The sequence below is a fragment of the Thunnus thynnus genome, chromosome 3 (genome assembly GCF_963924715.1).
Source record: "Thunnus thynnus chromosome 3, fThuThy2.1, whole genome shotgun sequence".
NCBI classification, from domain to species: Eukaryota; Metazoa; Chordata; class Actinopteri; order Scombriformes; family Scombridae; genus Thunnus; species Thunnus thynnus.
Window position 1 is genome coordinate 37,143,196 of NC_089519.1, and position 15,294 is coordinate 37,158,489.

General features: G+C 41.2%; 1 protein-coding gene and 1 long non-coding RNA gene across 2 annotated transcripts in view; one reads left to right on the forward strand and one right to left on the reverse strand.

Moving 5' to 3' along the window:
- The window catches only part of LOC137180369 (nidogen-1-like), a 41,620-nt gene that overhangs the window by 6,055 nt on the left and 20,271 nt on the right, over window positions 1-15,294 (reverse strand). Inside the window, exons 9-17 of the mRNA XM_067585695.1 lie at window positions 13,130-13,267; window positions 11,763-11,891; window positions 10,447-10,590; window positions 8,027-8,155; window positions 3,741-3,980; window positions 3,269-3,444; window positions 2,217-2,343; window positions 643-814; window positions 307-464 (exon numbers count right to left, since the gene is read on the reverse strand). Of these exons, the coding sequence (XP_067441796.1) occupies window positions 307-464; window positions 643-814; window positions 2,217-2,343; window positions 3,269-3,444; window positions 3,741-3,980; window positions 8,027-8,155; window positions 10,447-10,590; window positions 11,763-11,891; window positions 13,130-13,267 (1,413 nt within the window). The remainder of the gene's footprint in view (window positions 1-306; window positions 465-642; window positions 815-2,216; window positions 2,344-3,268; window positions 3,445-3,740; window positions 3,981-8,026; window positions 8,156-10,446; window positions 10,591-11,762; window positions 11,892-13,129; window positions 13,268-15,294) is intronic.
- On the forward strand, window positions 8,145-9,731 carry LOC137180373 (uncharacterized). Its single transcript, XR_010927954.1, has 2 exons — window positions 8,145-8,204; window positions 8,900-9,731. It is a non-coding gene; the product is annotated as an uncharacterized lncRNA (long non-coding RNA).

The following is a 15,294-nucleotide window of genomic DNA, read 5'->3' on the forward strand; positions in this document are numbered from 1 at the left end:
ACAACAGTAATAAACAAGGTTTCACACATCTCGTCCACCAGTTGTTTACCTGCAACTGACTGAAGTTCTTTCCTTCTCTCTGGTGGAAACTGGGTTTTGTTTTGTTCTGTTTTTGGAGGTTGGGGTGGTTCTACGTGGGTAGGAGGGACGGTTCTCTGAGTGGGTGTTTGGGGAATCTGGGTTCTGGGTGGAAGTATGTGGGATTGTTCATGTATGTTGTGTTTTTATGTGGACCCCAGGAAGAGTAGTCACTACCCTTGTAGCAACTAATAGGGATCCAATAAACCAATAAAACCAGTATCTCACCTGCGTCGGCCCAGCACAGCTGCTGGTTGTCGGAGTCAAAGGTCAGACCGTTGGGAAGTCCCAGGTCGTCTTTCACCAGGACGCTTCGATCCGTTCCGTCCATGTTGGACATCTCAATTTTAGGCCCGTCTCTGTTCCAGTCTGCCCAGTACAGACGCCTGCACCAACAGGACCAAACCAGTCAGAACAAACTAATTTCAATACTACTGTCGCTACTACTGCTGCTGCTACAACAAGATGTAGTTGTTAAGAAAGTAGTAATGTAAACATGTGATTGAAATAACATCTAACGGATCAGTTTCATGTCTACTTTTGGCGTCTTTCGGCGTCACGTACCCGTACGCCGGGTTGGTGACGATGGGTCGAGGGTTGACCAGGTCGGTGTCGAACAGGACACGACGCTGGCTGCCGTCCAGTTTGGAAACCTCCACAGTGTCACGCATGGAGTCGGTCCAGAAGAGGAGGCGCGCCACGTGGTCGACGGCGATGCCTTCGGGACTCTGCAGCTCTGAGGACAGAAGAAGTTCAGACCAAAACATTCAAAAATGTTCTTTTCATGAGTCCAGACCTGCTGAGTGTGTCTGCTGGTCCTTCTCCAAGACTACTGACTGTCAAACCTCAAAAGTAACCTGATCAGGGCTCTACTCCTGCAGTTTGATTGGACTGTTAAGCCAGTTTTCCTGCATCTGCACAGCTGTGAGTATCGGACTGTACACGCTGACAGATGTGTCATGGTCCGCTTCAGAGAAACACATGAACAAGAAAAGAACTGCTTAATCGCTTCCTCTTTTCTGTTGGCAGGCAACAAAACTACATCACAGTTCGGATCTCTTGAGGAGAACAAACAAGACAGCTGACTACATTTTGTGGTTGCAACATCATCTGACAAAATCAACATAATACGGTTTAATGACAACAGCTGCTGTGTGTTTGGTTATATTGACGCTAACATTTAATGTCATCAATCACAGAGAGAGTTAGATAACAGGAAGTTGTCTTCTGTGTGGACACACTGTGGATTTTGGCCTCCATCACTTCCATTGTAAGCACATATGAAGGATCTTTTAATATCCAGTATGAACAGGAGGAATGATTACAGACACCTGACTGCTGGTTTAACTTGAAAAATGGTGAACTCGTCCTTTAAGTTTTGTGCCACACAGTCGACAGCTGACTGACAGCTACAGACAGTTTGTTACTCTACTGAGTTTTATTTTGTTAAACCTCACACAAGTATAAAATAGTGATTTAATTGCGTCTCATAAACATGTTAACCAGCAGTCATTCTCAAGCTGCACTGTGGTAACAAAATCCATATTTTTATAATCGCAATACACTAGATATAAATAAAATAATATATTCAGCTATATTGACATTTAAAATCAGTGACGACAGTTAAAATTTTGCTTTTTCTTTGACGTACGCAGTGAAACACAGAGCCGACGTTTTTTAAGATTCACACACATCTTGTAAACCGTTTTTGAAAAAGCTCTGAGGGCGTAAACGGGAAGATAAAGATGCATTTACAGATTGACCCGGCTCTGTGTGGATGGACTCTGAGTTTGCTCTTGCCAGGAGGAACCGGAAACATGTTTGTTTCAATAAAAAGTTGGGAAATCTGAAGCCAATAACCAATGAAACATATGGTGCAAAAACCCAGATTATGTTCATCAATGTTTTTTAACTTCCAATGACTACTATTTGGTGAGTTTTTGAGCATGTTTAGGGGATTAAATTTAGGGTTTAAGTGGCGTAATAATAAAGAAAGAAAGAAACAAACACGTGAAAAACAATAGGGTCCTCGCCCGTGGGCTCGGTCCCTAATGATTTACTTCTACAACATCTGTGTGTCACAGCTACAGTTTGGTTACTGATCCTGACTTGTTCACACATCTCGTCGTCTGTTGTACCTTTAGTGACTACCGGGATGATGTCCCCTCCGCTCATACTGGCCTTGCTGATCGCCGGTCCGGTGATATCGGTCCAGTAAACCATCTTCTCCACGCAGTCGTAAGTCACCGCGATCACCACTCGGTCCTGAGAGAGAGAGAGAGAGAGAGAGAGAAACGCAAAAGGAGAAGACAGACAGTTTCATTCATCTGGAGACGCTTTCAAAAGAGTCTTTTATCTGAAGTGACAGAGCTTTGTGTTCGGCTGCTGTGTGATTGATGCCTTTTAGGCTTCATATAATGTGTTTTCCATCGAGAGAAGAAAAGAGTTCTGACGCTGAAATCTGCCGAAGAACAATTAAAGGATTGTTTCAGGGGAACCGAGAGGCCTCTAAAGAGGTTTAACTAAATTCATGATGTCAGTGTGCACAGTATGTTATTCAGTATCAGTACGTATGTGGACCAAACCAGAAAAAACCCCAAAACTAAAGATATTTAGGCTGGTTGTCACTTCTACCAGGAGCTTGTTTGGGTTTAGAGGAGTTAAAAGAACAGTCTGAGATTAATGGAAACGCTGTTGTTAGCTTCCTTCCCCAAAGTCAGAAGAGAAGATGGTTTATCAGTCTGTGTATCCAGGACATGTTTAGCCTAACTGAGCACAAAGGCCTCTAGCTGTTTGTCTAACAACATCAAAAATGAAAACATACAGCTTCCAACAACCCTTCCAAAGAAGGGTTGGATATAGAAAACCACTTCCATGATAAAAAAAACCCAATTGAAAACCATGAAAAAACATTTTGATTCAAGGGGATTTAAGAAAAAGATGTTTGTACAAGAGGAACATGAAATGAAATCCAGACGACAGCATTTCTTATTTGCATGTTATTTGCATTATTATGCAAAACATGAACACATTTGATCCTTTTCATGATTCTATGGTTGTTGATAGTTTGTTTTCTGGGTTTTATTCTGTAAGAAGCGTCTGTGTTGTGATGGATTATCTCTCTGCAGCAAGTTTCATGTCTCTTAAAGTCGACTTTAACTGGGGCGCAGTGATGATGTTGGAGTCTTACTGGGATGTGCAGCAGAGGTTTGGCCTCCTCCTTCTTTATGTTGTATCCGTCCAGAGGAACGTGTTCCAGCTTCCCGCTCTGAGCGAACAGCAGGTGTGTTCCCGGGGCGACAGGGTGAACGTCGGGCCGCGGCGTCGGACCCACCAGAGGAGGAGGAGTCACTGTCTGATCGATACCTGTGGAGGAAGACAAGAGTTATACCGGTCTCACCAGACAGAGTCGAGACTCTACATGAACTTGTTCTGTGTTCAGATGAAGCTGCAGATTAAGTGTAGTTATGAGATCGAGCTGCTGAGTATCTGCTCTTTGCTTGGCTGAGAGACGGATTTAAAGGCAGTTCAAAGATAGGTTAGGTCAGACCTAGAGAGTCAGGGTAATACTCACCCAACTCTCAGCACATTTCACTGTGTCTCCAAAATTACATTTAACTGTCATTTGCGTACATGGTGTTTGGTAGCAGCGGGTGACTCACACAGAGGAGTGTTGCCGGGTCCGGTACGGGTGTTGGGGATCTCCTGGCCGCTGGCGTCCACACACCAGCACTGCTGGATACTGGTGTGGCACTGCGTGGGCTCGTAGGCTCCGTGTTCGTCGCACTGCGGGACGTACTGACCGACGGCCGGCCGCTGCCTGAAGATGGAGAGGAAGATGGAGCCGGTAGAGGGTGTCTGGGCGCTCTCTCTGTCACGCTCGCACTGGGTCTTCTCACGCTCTGAGAACACAGGAAAAAAAAGGTCCGAGTGAGACATCAACAGTTCAGATGATCTCGCTTACTTACCTCTCAGACGGTGAGATGAGAAGATCAATATCGATCTCATACCTGTGTGTTAAGTACAGAGCTGGAGTCAATAGTTTAGCCCCCGAACCTCTTTAGATATATCCAAAGACAAGACAGTACCAGAGTAACGAGGAGCACGGTGAACGGCGACTGTAAAATACCATATCATAGATCTCAATTTGGACAATCAGCCTTCTCCATACAGGCCTGTCGACTCTGGAACACATTACCAACTAATAATCAAATTAATTTCAGATATAAAATCTTTTACAACAAACGTTAAGTGCTGGCTAAAAGCAAACCAGAGCTGTACTGTATTGTTTTTTTTTTTTTTTCCAAACTGTACATCACCATCAATGTAATTCAGTGCGTGTATTTTATTGTACTCCCATATCTGTAGTGCACTGTGGTTTTTATGATGATGAAAGCTGTATATTTTAATTACACTGTATATGTATGTAAAGCCCAACTAGGGACAAGAGTTGAAAATTAGCAATTAGCTTCAGTTTCATGCTCTGTATCGGAACTATGTTAAATTGCATCGTCCCTATCAAATAAAATAAAATAAATAAAAAATAAATAAATAAAGGATGTGGTTGTCCTGCCTGAGTAATGTTTATAGGGCTGCAACTAATAATTATTTTCATTATTGATTCATTTGTTGATTAATCAATTGTTTGGTCCATAAAATATCAGAAAATGGTGAAAAATTACGTCCTCAAATGTCTTGTTTTGTCCACAACATTAGTCGATTAATTGCCAACTATTTTGATAATCGATCAATCAATTTGAGTCATTTTTTTAAAGAAAAAAAGTCAAAATTCTCTGGTTCCAGCTTCTTAAATGTGAATATTTTCTGGTTTCTTTAGTCTCAATGACAGTAAACTGAATATCTTTGAGTTGTGGACAAAACTAAACATTTGAGGACGTCAGCTTGGACTTTGGGAAACATCGATTGACATTTTCTGACATTTTATGGACGAAACAACTAAATGATTAATCGAGAAACTTATAACTTAAATATGTATTGTCAGAAATATTCATCAAAGATGTAAACGTTGTATCCTTCATGACTTTTACCTGCAGACCTCACAGTATCTCCAAGCAGGTTAAACACACAGGGCAGATTTCATTTAGCTTTGATTTGAACGTTCTTGCTCCTGAACAGACAGGTTTTAAGTACGTGGCAGCTGCAGATAAACACGTGTGTGTGTGAGCTGTGGAAGAAGAACCACAGATTAAAGACGAGCAGGAGGCTCTTCATCTCTGCGGTCACATCCAGGGGCCACAGTGACATCTGGAAGAGCCTCCGCTCGCTTCACTCTTATCCTCAAGGGTATCTACGAGACAAAACCACACAGCAGCCATAACAGTCCCATCTGATCAGCCAGGACGCGGAGACAAAAACCACAAAAAGCAAGAAGACCCCTGAGAGAGAGAGAGAGGGGCGAAGATCAAAGACAGACAAAAGGAAACAGCGAGTGCTGCTTACAGTACGAGACGCTGCGACAAGTTTTAACAGGGGACACTAAATGATGCCTTCCAGAGGCCAGCAGGTCATAAAAAAGCATGAAAATATGACAAAACTTTGGTGCAGAGGAGTGAAGCTGTAATTAACTCTGAGCTCTCAGCCGCTGACACCTGGAATCACTGAAGGAGTCGACAGCTTTGGGTCGACGCCAAAACCACCGACAGACAACAACAACGACGACGACGACGACGACGACCGCAGGCTGAGAAAGACTGAAAGGTGTTGAAATGTGCAAACTACAACCTGCAGCTGAGAAATCAGGTTTCTGCATGAAACACATGATGAATCAGATCCAGTTCTGGCAACAAAATGTTCTCAAGTATCTAAAGTAAAACTACTCTTAAATAGTGAGAGTACAGTTAAATATGATCAGGTTAAGAATAAAAATAAATCATATAAAATAGGGAAGAGATGGAAAGTAGGAAAGAAAAAAGAAGGAAAAAAGGATGACAGAAGAAATGATAAAACCATAAAAGAAATTATTGTGCATTTAAAACTGTTGGTTTGGCGTGTTAGCATGCTAACATCGCTAATTAGCTCTTAACACAAAGCACAGCTGAGGCTGATGGGAATGTCTGTGGTTTTTCAGGTATTTGGTCATAAACCAAAGTGCTGGATAAATTGTTTTTTTGATGTGATGATGGTGCTGAATGAAAAGTCAGCAGAATAAAGTTTTTACAGTTCATCCTCAGGGAAATAAGGCTCCACAATGACTGAGATTTATAAAACTATATGTACACAAAGCCTTATATATCTGATGATATTTCTGCTTTTGTGTAATTTTGAGGTACTTGTACTTTGAGTATTTCCATGTGATGCTACTTTCTACATTTCAGAGGGAAATATTGTACTTTCTACTCCACTACATTTATTTGACAGCTTTAGTTACTTTTCAGATGAAGATTTGACACAATGGATAATATAACAAGCTTTTAAAATACAACACATTGTTAAAGATGAAACCAGTGGTTTCCAACCTTTTTGTCTTTTGACGTCTTACAAAAAGCAGTGTGTAGTCGGGGTCACATTTCACATGTCTATGAGTTGTTAACAGCTCCACCAAATAGTGATTTTTCCCTCTAAACTTCTCACATGCTTTCATTTCAATAAATGTTCAAATGATCCAATATTTCAGCAAAAATCAAAGATTAGAGAAAAAGTCCAAAAACTGAAAACAGATTTGTGTATCAGAACTTTGTTTTTTCTTCTTTCCTCTCCCATTAATCATCTCACCACCCCTCAGATTTATCTGCTGACCCTTTGGAGGGGCCCGACCCCTAGGTTGGGAACCACTGGACTAAACTAGCTAACTGTATATAAAGTAATTGAAACTAGCTCCACCTCCAGCAGCTACAACAGTAACATGCAGTAACAATATATCAGTCAGAGGCACCAAACCACTACTTTTACTGCAATACTTTAACTACATCAAGCTCATAATACTTATGTACTTTTACTGCAATACTTTAACTACATCAAGCTCATAATACTTATGTACTTTTACTGCAATACTTTAACTACATCAAGCTCATAATACTTATGTACTTTTACTGCAATACTTTAACTACATCAAGCTCATAATACTTATGTACTTTTACTGTAATACTTTAACTACATCAAGCTCATAATACTTATGTACTTTTACTGCAATACTTTAACTACATCAAGCTCATAATACTTATGTACTTTTACTGCAATACTTTAACTACATCAAGCTCATAATACTTATGTACTTTTACTGCAATACTTTAACTACATCAAGCTCATAATACTTATGTACTTTTACTGCAATACTTTAACTACATCAAGCTCATAATACTTATGTACTTTTACTGCAATACTTTAACTACATCAAGCTCATAATACTTATGTACTTTTACTGCAATACTTTAACTACATCAAGCTCATCATGTTATTCTGCGACATGATTTGTAACCTTGAACGTCAGCTGTGTGTCTCCAACTGTTTGTTAAGTCTAACATGAAATCTGTTTACAGTCTCACCAGCATCCTTCACCGCTCTGCTCCGTCACCTCGCCTACATACGTCCAACACGACCTTCAGCTGGATTATTTCACTAAGACCAATGTTTATACTCTACAGTTTACACGGCTTCCATTTGTCTCAGATAGAGCTGTAAAACCGGCTTCAGTCTGTGTGAGCTGCCACACACACACACACGTCACTAAACACACCAAACGTTTTCTCATTAAAGCTCAAGAGACGGTTTAAACTCTGCTGCTTTTAGTTTATATCTTTGCTGCCCACAAATATCAGTTTTTTAACTCATTTCCTGTCGTGGTTTCAGTTCATGAGTATAAAAATGAACCAGTAGTTTTATCAGAAATATAAACCATATATTTAGTTTAATTTAGTCTTTATTGAACCAACGACCTTCCTCTGAACAGGCAGACAGGTGTTTGTTTTGTGAGTGTGTTGAAGTTATTTACCTGAGGACGTAGGGCTGCACTGGAAGCCGTCGCCTTGGAAACCAGGACGGCACTGACAGGTGAAGGACCCCTGTGTGTTGGAGCAGACGGCGTCACGGTGGCATCGATCCTGCTGACACTCGTCTACATCTGGACAGTTAGAAAAAAAACAGAGATGAACTCTTCCGGTGATGTAGAGGTGCGTCAACCACCATCTTTGGTGTGTTTTAAGATGCAGTACCACTATCGGCCACTAGATGGTGACTCCACAGAAACACATTCAGAAAGATCCAAATTTAAAAGTTCCCAAGTTGCAGCAAGCTGCAGGGCTGTAAAATGAAGCCAAAAACTGCAGTTCCTTGAACAACCTCTTGAGGCTCCAAAAGTGAGTCAATCCCCATAGACCCCCATGTTAAAATGTCCAACTTTACAGCAGAAATAAACATGTTTACAGTCTGGTACAAACAACGGTTTTGGTCTCTGTAGCTAATTTCCTCTTTCATGACAACTGTACGGGGGGTGAATTTTTTTTATAACTTACCGATTTTAATTTTATTAAGGCTTAAAGGACTTAAGGACAAGGTTGCTTTGAGTGACAGGTCGCTAGCCGCTAGGTGGCTTGTTTCAGCAACCAGGCTTCATTCGGCCACCTCAGCTCCTCCTCTTTGCCTGTTTTGGATTAACTGGGAGTCACGTACTGCCAAGATGGTGACGACCGCCCACTTTAAGCTTCAAAACCGCTCTTCAGAAACCAACGGATGACGTCACAGTGGCTATGTCCATATTTTTTTAATGTCTTTGAGTTTGAGCCTCAACAGTGAGTTTAAAGAGGTCATATTTTATATTATTCTCCTTTACCAGTTTAATGTTTTCATTTTCGTTGTCTATTTACAGATATTTGCATGTTTTTATGGTAAAAAAGCATCTAGTTACAGCTTGGATGCTGTCTGCTCCCTCTCTTCTGATTGGCTGACTGTTTTCTGAGCAACACACGCCCAGGCCAACCACAGGTAGGCTAACGCATCACGTTTCCATCCGCTCCTGTTGTGTGAATATTAGCAGATAAACAGTTGGTTTACTGCAGAAGAAGAAGACACAACGAGACGACATCTTTAAAAGAACGACAGTCGAACGATGGAAAACATGTTTGTTTCATGTATTCATTTGAGGAACATTACAGTCTCCTCATCGCTCCACACAGATCTGATGCTTTCTTCTTCTTCTCTCACATGCAGTTTAAGTTAAGTAGTAAAAATCTGAACTGAACAGTTTCAGAGCGTCGTCCCTCCTGTGTCCTGCGGTTTTCTCTCCACACAGACTCCAGATGATCCAGCTGAGAGGTTTTAAACATCCTTCAGCTCTCAGACTCACCAGAGCTGAGCCGATGAAAGGCAGAAAAAAAAAAAAGAGTTGAGGGAGATGTATATGTTGGAGATGAGCTGCACAGCTGTAAGGCAGGGTTCTGCATTTCCTGTCCCCGAGGCCCACAGAGCTGACTTATGTTCCACAGCAGCAACTGAATGAACTGATTCTCCGGTTTCTGTCTGAGAAAAAGTCTGAAACTCTGCAAACTCTGCTGGTATAACGGTGCTGATTGATGTGAATAATGTGTAAGAAAATGTACTTTGATGTCCCTCTGACCTCTGAATGAGACAAACTTGTGATTTCAAGCTGTACAAATAAAACTGACTTCACGTTAGCTTTAATAAAAGCCGACGGATTGATCCATTTTGGTTTATGTCTATAAACCGATCTGAGGATTGCATATGTTACGGTCACATGATGGTTGTGTAAACGTGCTTCCATGGTTACACATATCTGAAACCATCCATCCATGTGTGGGTGAACTATATCGAGCTCAACCAGCAGTCAAAAGAGCATTTTTGTGGCGAAAATCACAGCATCGTAGCCTTCACCTTCAAGGTTCTTTGATGACAGAAGAAGTGATGTTGCCACTGTCGTCCCCCCCTAAATAACAGGGAAAGTGGTTTCTTCCAGCTGAATACTTATTGCAAATTAACCTGTTAACAGATTTGATATGTTTAGTTTTTATGTTAACGCACACGCCAGCTGCAACATGTGTTCATTTTGACACAATTAACTGATCAAAGGAAACATACTTGTGACCCAAACATCGGACTCACTGCTCGCAAATCACCTTAGTCAAACGAGCCCCTTTTGTCTGAACTGACAGAAACACAAAGATGTTGAGTTTACTATCATAGAAAACTAGAAATCTAGCAAATATTCACAGCTGAGAAGCTGCTAGCAAGACCCAAGAACAGGAATTTCATCCGGCAACACTTCTTTTAGTTACCTTTGTACTGTTTGAAACTAGCTGTGACCTTCATCACAGACTGCATTATGAGTTACAACAGTGAGCCAAAGGTCCGCCGACGCCGACGCTCCCAGCCAATAAAGAGCAAACTCTCTGAACTCACCCCGACACACCCGGCCGTCACCCGCGAAGCCCGGCAGGCAGGAGCAGACGTAGGCCGAGCCTCCGCTGTAGCTGCAGAGGGCTCTCTCTGGAAGATCGCAGTCATGACTTCCTCTCCGGCAGTGATCCACCGGCCGGTTCTCCTCTGCAGGACGACACGGAACGTAGAATTATAAATAAGTGTAAATAAGTGCTTTTTTTCAAGTGTTTGATTGTTGTAAATAAGCAAACCGTGGCCAACATGTTGACATAATTGAACAGTTCGACCTGTGTTGAATCAAAGTCTATGTATGGACTGAATATTTAATAATGACGTAATTGTTTTATACTCTATAAATTGCCTTTTTGGGAGCATCTTCTCAGTGTGTCGACAGTCTTTGTTCTTGAGAATGAACAAAATAATGAAAAAGAAAATCCAGTCATTCAAAAGTTTATCTGAAGCTAATATGAAGCTTCAGCGTCCAAATGAGTCAAATCAAGTAGATATCTTTCAACGTTACAGTCTTTTTAGTGCCAAAGTTCCTCTTTTTGTCACTATACTTCCACCTGCAGCTCAACAGGGAAACACTGTCCGAGGAAACACAAAGAGGGAATTTGATGCTAAAAAGACTGTAAATGTGTCAGATATCCACTTGATATGACTAACTCAGACTGCTGAAGCTGAATAGAAGCTTCACATCAACATTTATTTACATTATTGCAGAAAACGAGGACTAAGCACTTAAATAATGGTCTGTATGAACAGGAGGAATTAAAAAAAAGAAGAAAAATGACATTACAGGAATCACAACAGCTTTGTTCATGTGTTTTGATAATTATTTTTTTTAATTTAATTTTGTAAAATTTTACAGTACTAATTGTGTGATAATTGCTAATATGCTGAAGTGTTTAATTATTTTTTTTCATATAGTTAATCATGAACCATCATCACAAAAAAGGGGGGGAAAGTTGTAAATTTTTTAAAAGATTTTAATTTTTTGCCCTTCAGGGCCACCGTACTTGGTCATTTTTAAAGCATCCTTGATCCATGCGGATTTATTTTGCAGTGATTCTGGTTCAGGTCTGTATTTTGTTCATCAACGTTGCGTTTGCACTGGAACGTTTACAATCGTACAAAACCTTCATTGTTTGTGTCTGTAGGCGGCTTTTACAACATCTGTATGTGCAACAGGGGACTCTTCAAACAAAGTCTCACACACACACACACACACACACACACACACAGGAAACACACACTCCACCCACCCACACAGCTGTGAACACACACACACACACACACACACACACACACACACACACACACAGAGTTAATTGTACCGATGCAGGTCTTTCCGTCGCTGGCGAACACGAAGCCGGTCAAACACTCGCAGTGAAACGTGCCGGGCTGATTACTGCAGACGGCGTTGGATCCACACACCTGAGGAGTCTCCCTGCACTCGTCAATATCTGCCAATAAAACACCAATAACACAGAGAGGAGTGATATATATATATACATTGATTCAGTGCTGCAATGATTAATCGATTAGTCGATCAACAGAAACTTTTAGTTTTTTAAGCAAAAATGTTGAAATATTTGCTGCTTTCAGCTTCTTAAATGTGATGATTTAATGCTTTTCTTCATCATACATGTTAATAAAATGAACATCTTTGGGTTTTGAACTGTTCTGACAGGATAAGTCATTTAAAAGACGTCACCTTTGACTCTGCAGATTAATCGATAATGAAAATGATCCTTAGTTGCAGCCCTGTATTGATTATATTATCCTCACAGGCAGTAACAAGTGCTGATGATGAAAGTATGTAACTCACAGTGGAGTTAAACTTCCTAAAACTTGATGATCCTCTGTTTCAGGTTGGAAAAGCACTCTGTTAACCCTTAAATGTTACATCAGGGTTTCTGCAGTGTTCACTAAGTTCACGCAATGCAATTTAATACCTGTTTCATGGTCATACTAGTCAAAGAATGATAGAAAGCAGGGACAATATGGCCTACAGTCATTGATTAAGTATATGAATTTATTGATATTTATATCACATTTGTGTCAGAACATCCAAGCTGTACATAACAATAATTCCAACTAACATAATTAATCATTTAAAAGGATAATTCTGACCTCTGTTGTTTTCCAAAAACTATTAAAAACACGTCAGTGAGTCACACCGCTGCACATGTTCCTTCATCATGAAGAGTTTGGTCACGTTAGTTTGTTTAGAAACGGCTCCAAAGACTAATAACAGCATCACGTTTTCAGTCTCCAGAGAGTAGTTCTGTGTAAGGGAGACACTACTGAGCATGTGCGGGAATGTGGTTCTGTTTACAGCTTTGCTAGCTTGTTGTGCTACATATCACAACCTCTGGACTTTGTACTACATTGTAAGTTTCTCAGTACAAATTCAAATACAATTCCAAAGACAAATAACAGCGATCACATTTTGAGTCTCCAGAGAGTAGTTCTGTGTAAGACACTGAGCATGTTCGGGAACACCGTTACTACGTTGTAAATTTCTTAAAGAACTTTAGTACAAAGTCAACAGGTTGTGATCTGTAGCACAACAAGCTAGTGAAGCTGTAAACAGAACCACGCTTCCATACTCACATATCTGCGTATTTTATTGCCTCATCTGTAGTTGAACCAACGCGACGCAGCCTCGTAAATGTTCCTGAACGCAGGACAGTCTTACCGTGGCAGTACCGTCCGTCTCCAGTGAAACCAGTCGCACATTCACAGGTGAACTGGAGGCCTTCACCCGGTCTGCACACGGCGTTGATGTCACAGCCGTGTCGGCCGGTGAAACAGGGATTCTGCTCTTGATGTCCGCCTGTTAGAAAAATTAAAAAAAAAAAAAACAGCCTGCAGTTTAAAATCAACTTAGCAAATTCTTCACACGCGGCCACCTGCAACAGTTCAGAAAATATAACGGAATTTTTCATATAAGCATTGTTTACTTTGTTGTTTTGAGTCACATCTGCTCAATGCTCCATTGTGCTGGAATTACAGAGCAGGGGAGCAACCGCATGCTTTAAATCACTTCATCGTGCAGCCACATGGATGGCGACAAAAACACGACATTAACCCTTTGAGCTGCTGCTGTATTTAACCACATGATGACAACCGTTAAAAACAGATCCATTGGTTCCAAAAGTTCATTTGGTGAACTTAAGAAGAACAGAAGAAACACTTTAGAGGAACACTGGTTAGACGTTCACTAGAAACATCTCAATGTTTAAACATACAGTTATCAAGCCACGTTCAAAAAATGAATGTCAAAAAATGTCCATCATAAGTTTCATGAGCCCAAGCTGACACATCTTCAAATGTCTTGTTTTGTCCATCCAACCCCATCCTAAAGCTCAATGACGTTTAGTTTACAACGATATGAAACCATGAAAACATTTGAGAAGTTGGAACAAGAGAATGATGGTGTTTCTGGTTTATGTATGACTTAAAACCCATAAATGACACCACAGTATAAAAGCCACTCTTGTTCCCATCATGCAGCTGAGTGTTGGAGCTCCATGTTTGAAGTTCAGCTCCTCACAGGAAACACAACCCAGATGTTCCACTTATTGCCAACAAAACCCAGCTGAGCCGTGTTTGCTTGTATAACTCTGAACCCCCAAGCATCCCATCATCAGCCCCCCAACTCCACTTTTACCTTCAACCTTTAACCCCCCCTCTTTTTTTTAAAAAACAGATCCTCCTGATGCCCCCCCCCTCCCCCAGTCCTCTCCCTGCTGTGGACTGAAGGTTGGTATCTCGTTGACCTCAGCCGCGGACCTTCACCCCCTGCCAACGCTCTCACAGCCTCTCTGATTGCAGCTGAGGAAATACAGCCGCGCTCAGATTACTGTTTGTCTTCCTCTGATGTTGCACTGCAAACACCACAGAGGCACCTAACTGTCGGAGGCGTGTTTCAGTGCATTCCTCTGGGTAATAACACTCATGGCTCCTCTGACTGTCCCTGACAGACGACCAGGAGCAAGGGTGTAACTTTGGTTTGAGAAGTGGGGGGGGGGGGGGCAATAAAACAGGGGGTCTAGGGTCCTCCCAAGACAAAAAAATTGTGATTTGAGTCCCATTTCCTGCATTTCTACAAGCATTTAGGGATTACGGTAACCAATCATCATGCTAAATCCTGCCAGAATAGTAAAAAATTCTTACTTTCTGTATCGTTTAACCCATAACTTTACTGAACTTCACATGTCGAGTTATTCAATTAATATATATACTGTATGTCTTTTGAAGAATAGGACATTGGTACTGCTGTGGATATTTTGAACGATGGTCAGCAGATGTCTTAATACTGAAAATGTTTATTGAAAGCACTTGGCCAAGTGGAGAACCAAAAACAGTAAACACCACCGATGCCGTCTCTGTCCGTTCTGTCCTCTGAAGGTCCGAGTCCTGGTCTTTATCAGCCCACAACATGAAAAATTAGTCTGATTGGTTCACTGGTTTCTAAACAAGGGACTTCACTTTACCCGTGACAGTTTAAGTCACGTTGCATGTAATTTAAGCAGTTTTGGTTTGAGCGTCTGATTGTGTCATCCACCTATCTGTGTTGTTTAGGGAAGTCTCCTCTGACCTTGGTAACCATGGCAATGCTGATATACCCTCTATCAGAGAGGTTTCTGCCTTCCCCAAAACATCACAGACAGCTGAAGTCTCAAGGAGAAGATATCTCCTTCCTGATTAAGAATTACAGCGTGACCTCAAAGCCAAGCTTGACCCAATGTAACCCAACTCGTAACCTCTAAAGATGGAAACCATAACAGGTACATTATCGATAGATAATGCGTCATCTGCAACTTTAATCACAACAAACATACACCTCCAAAGAAAGAC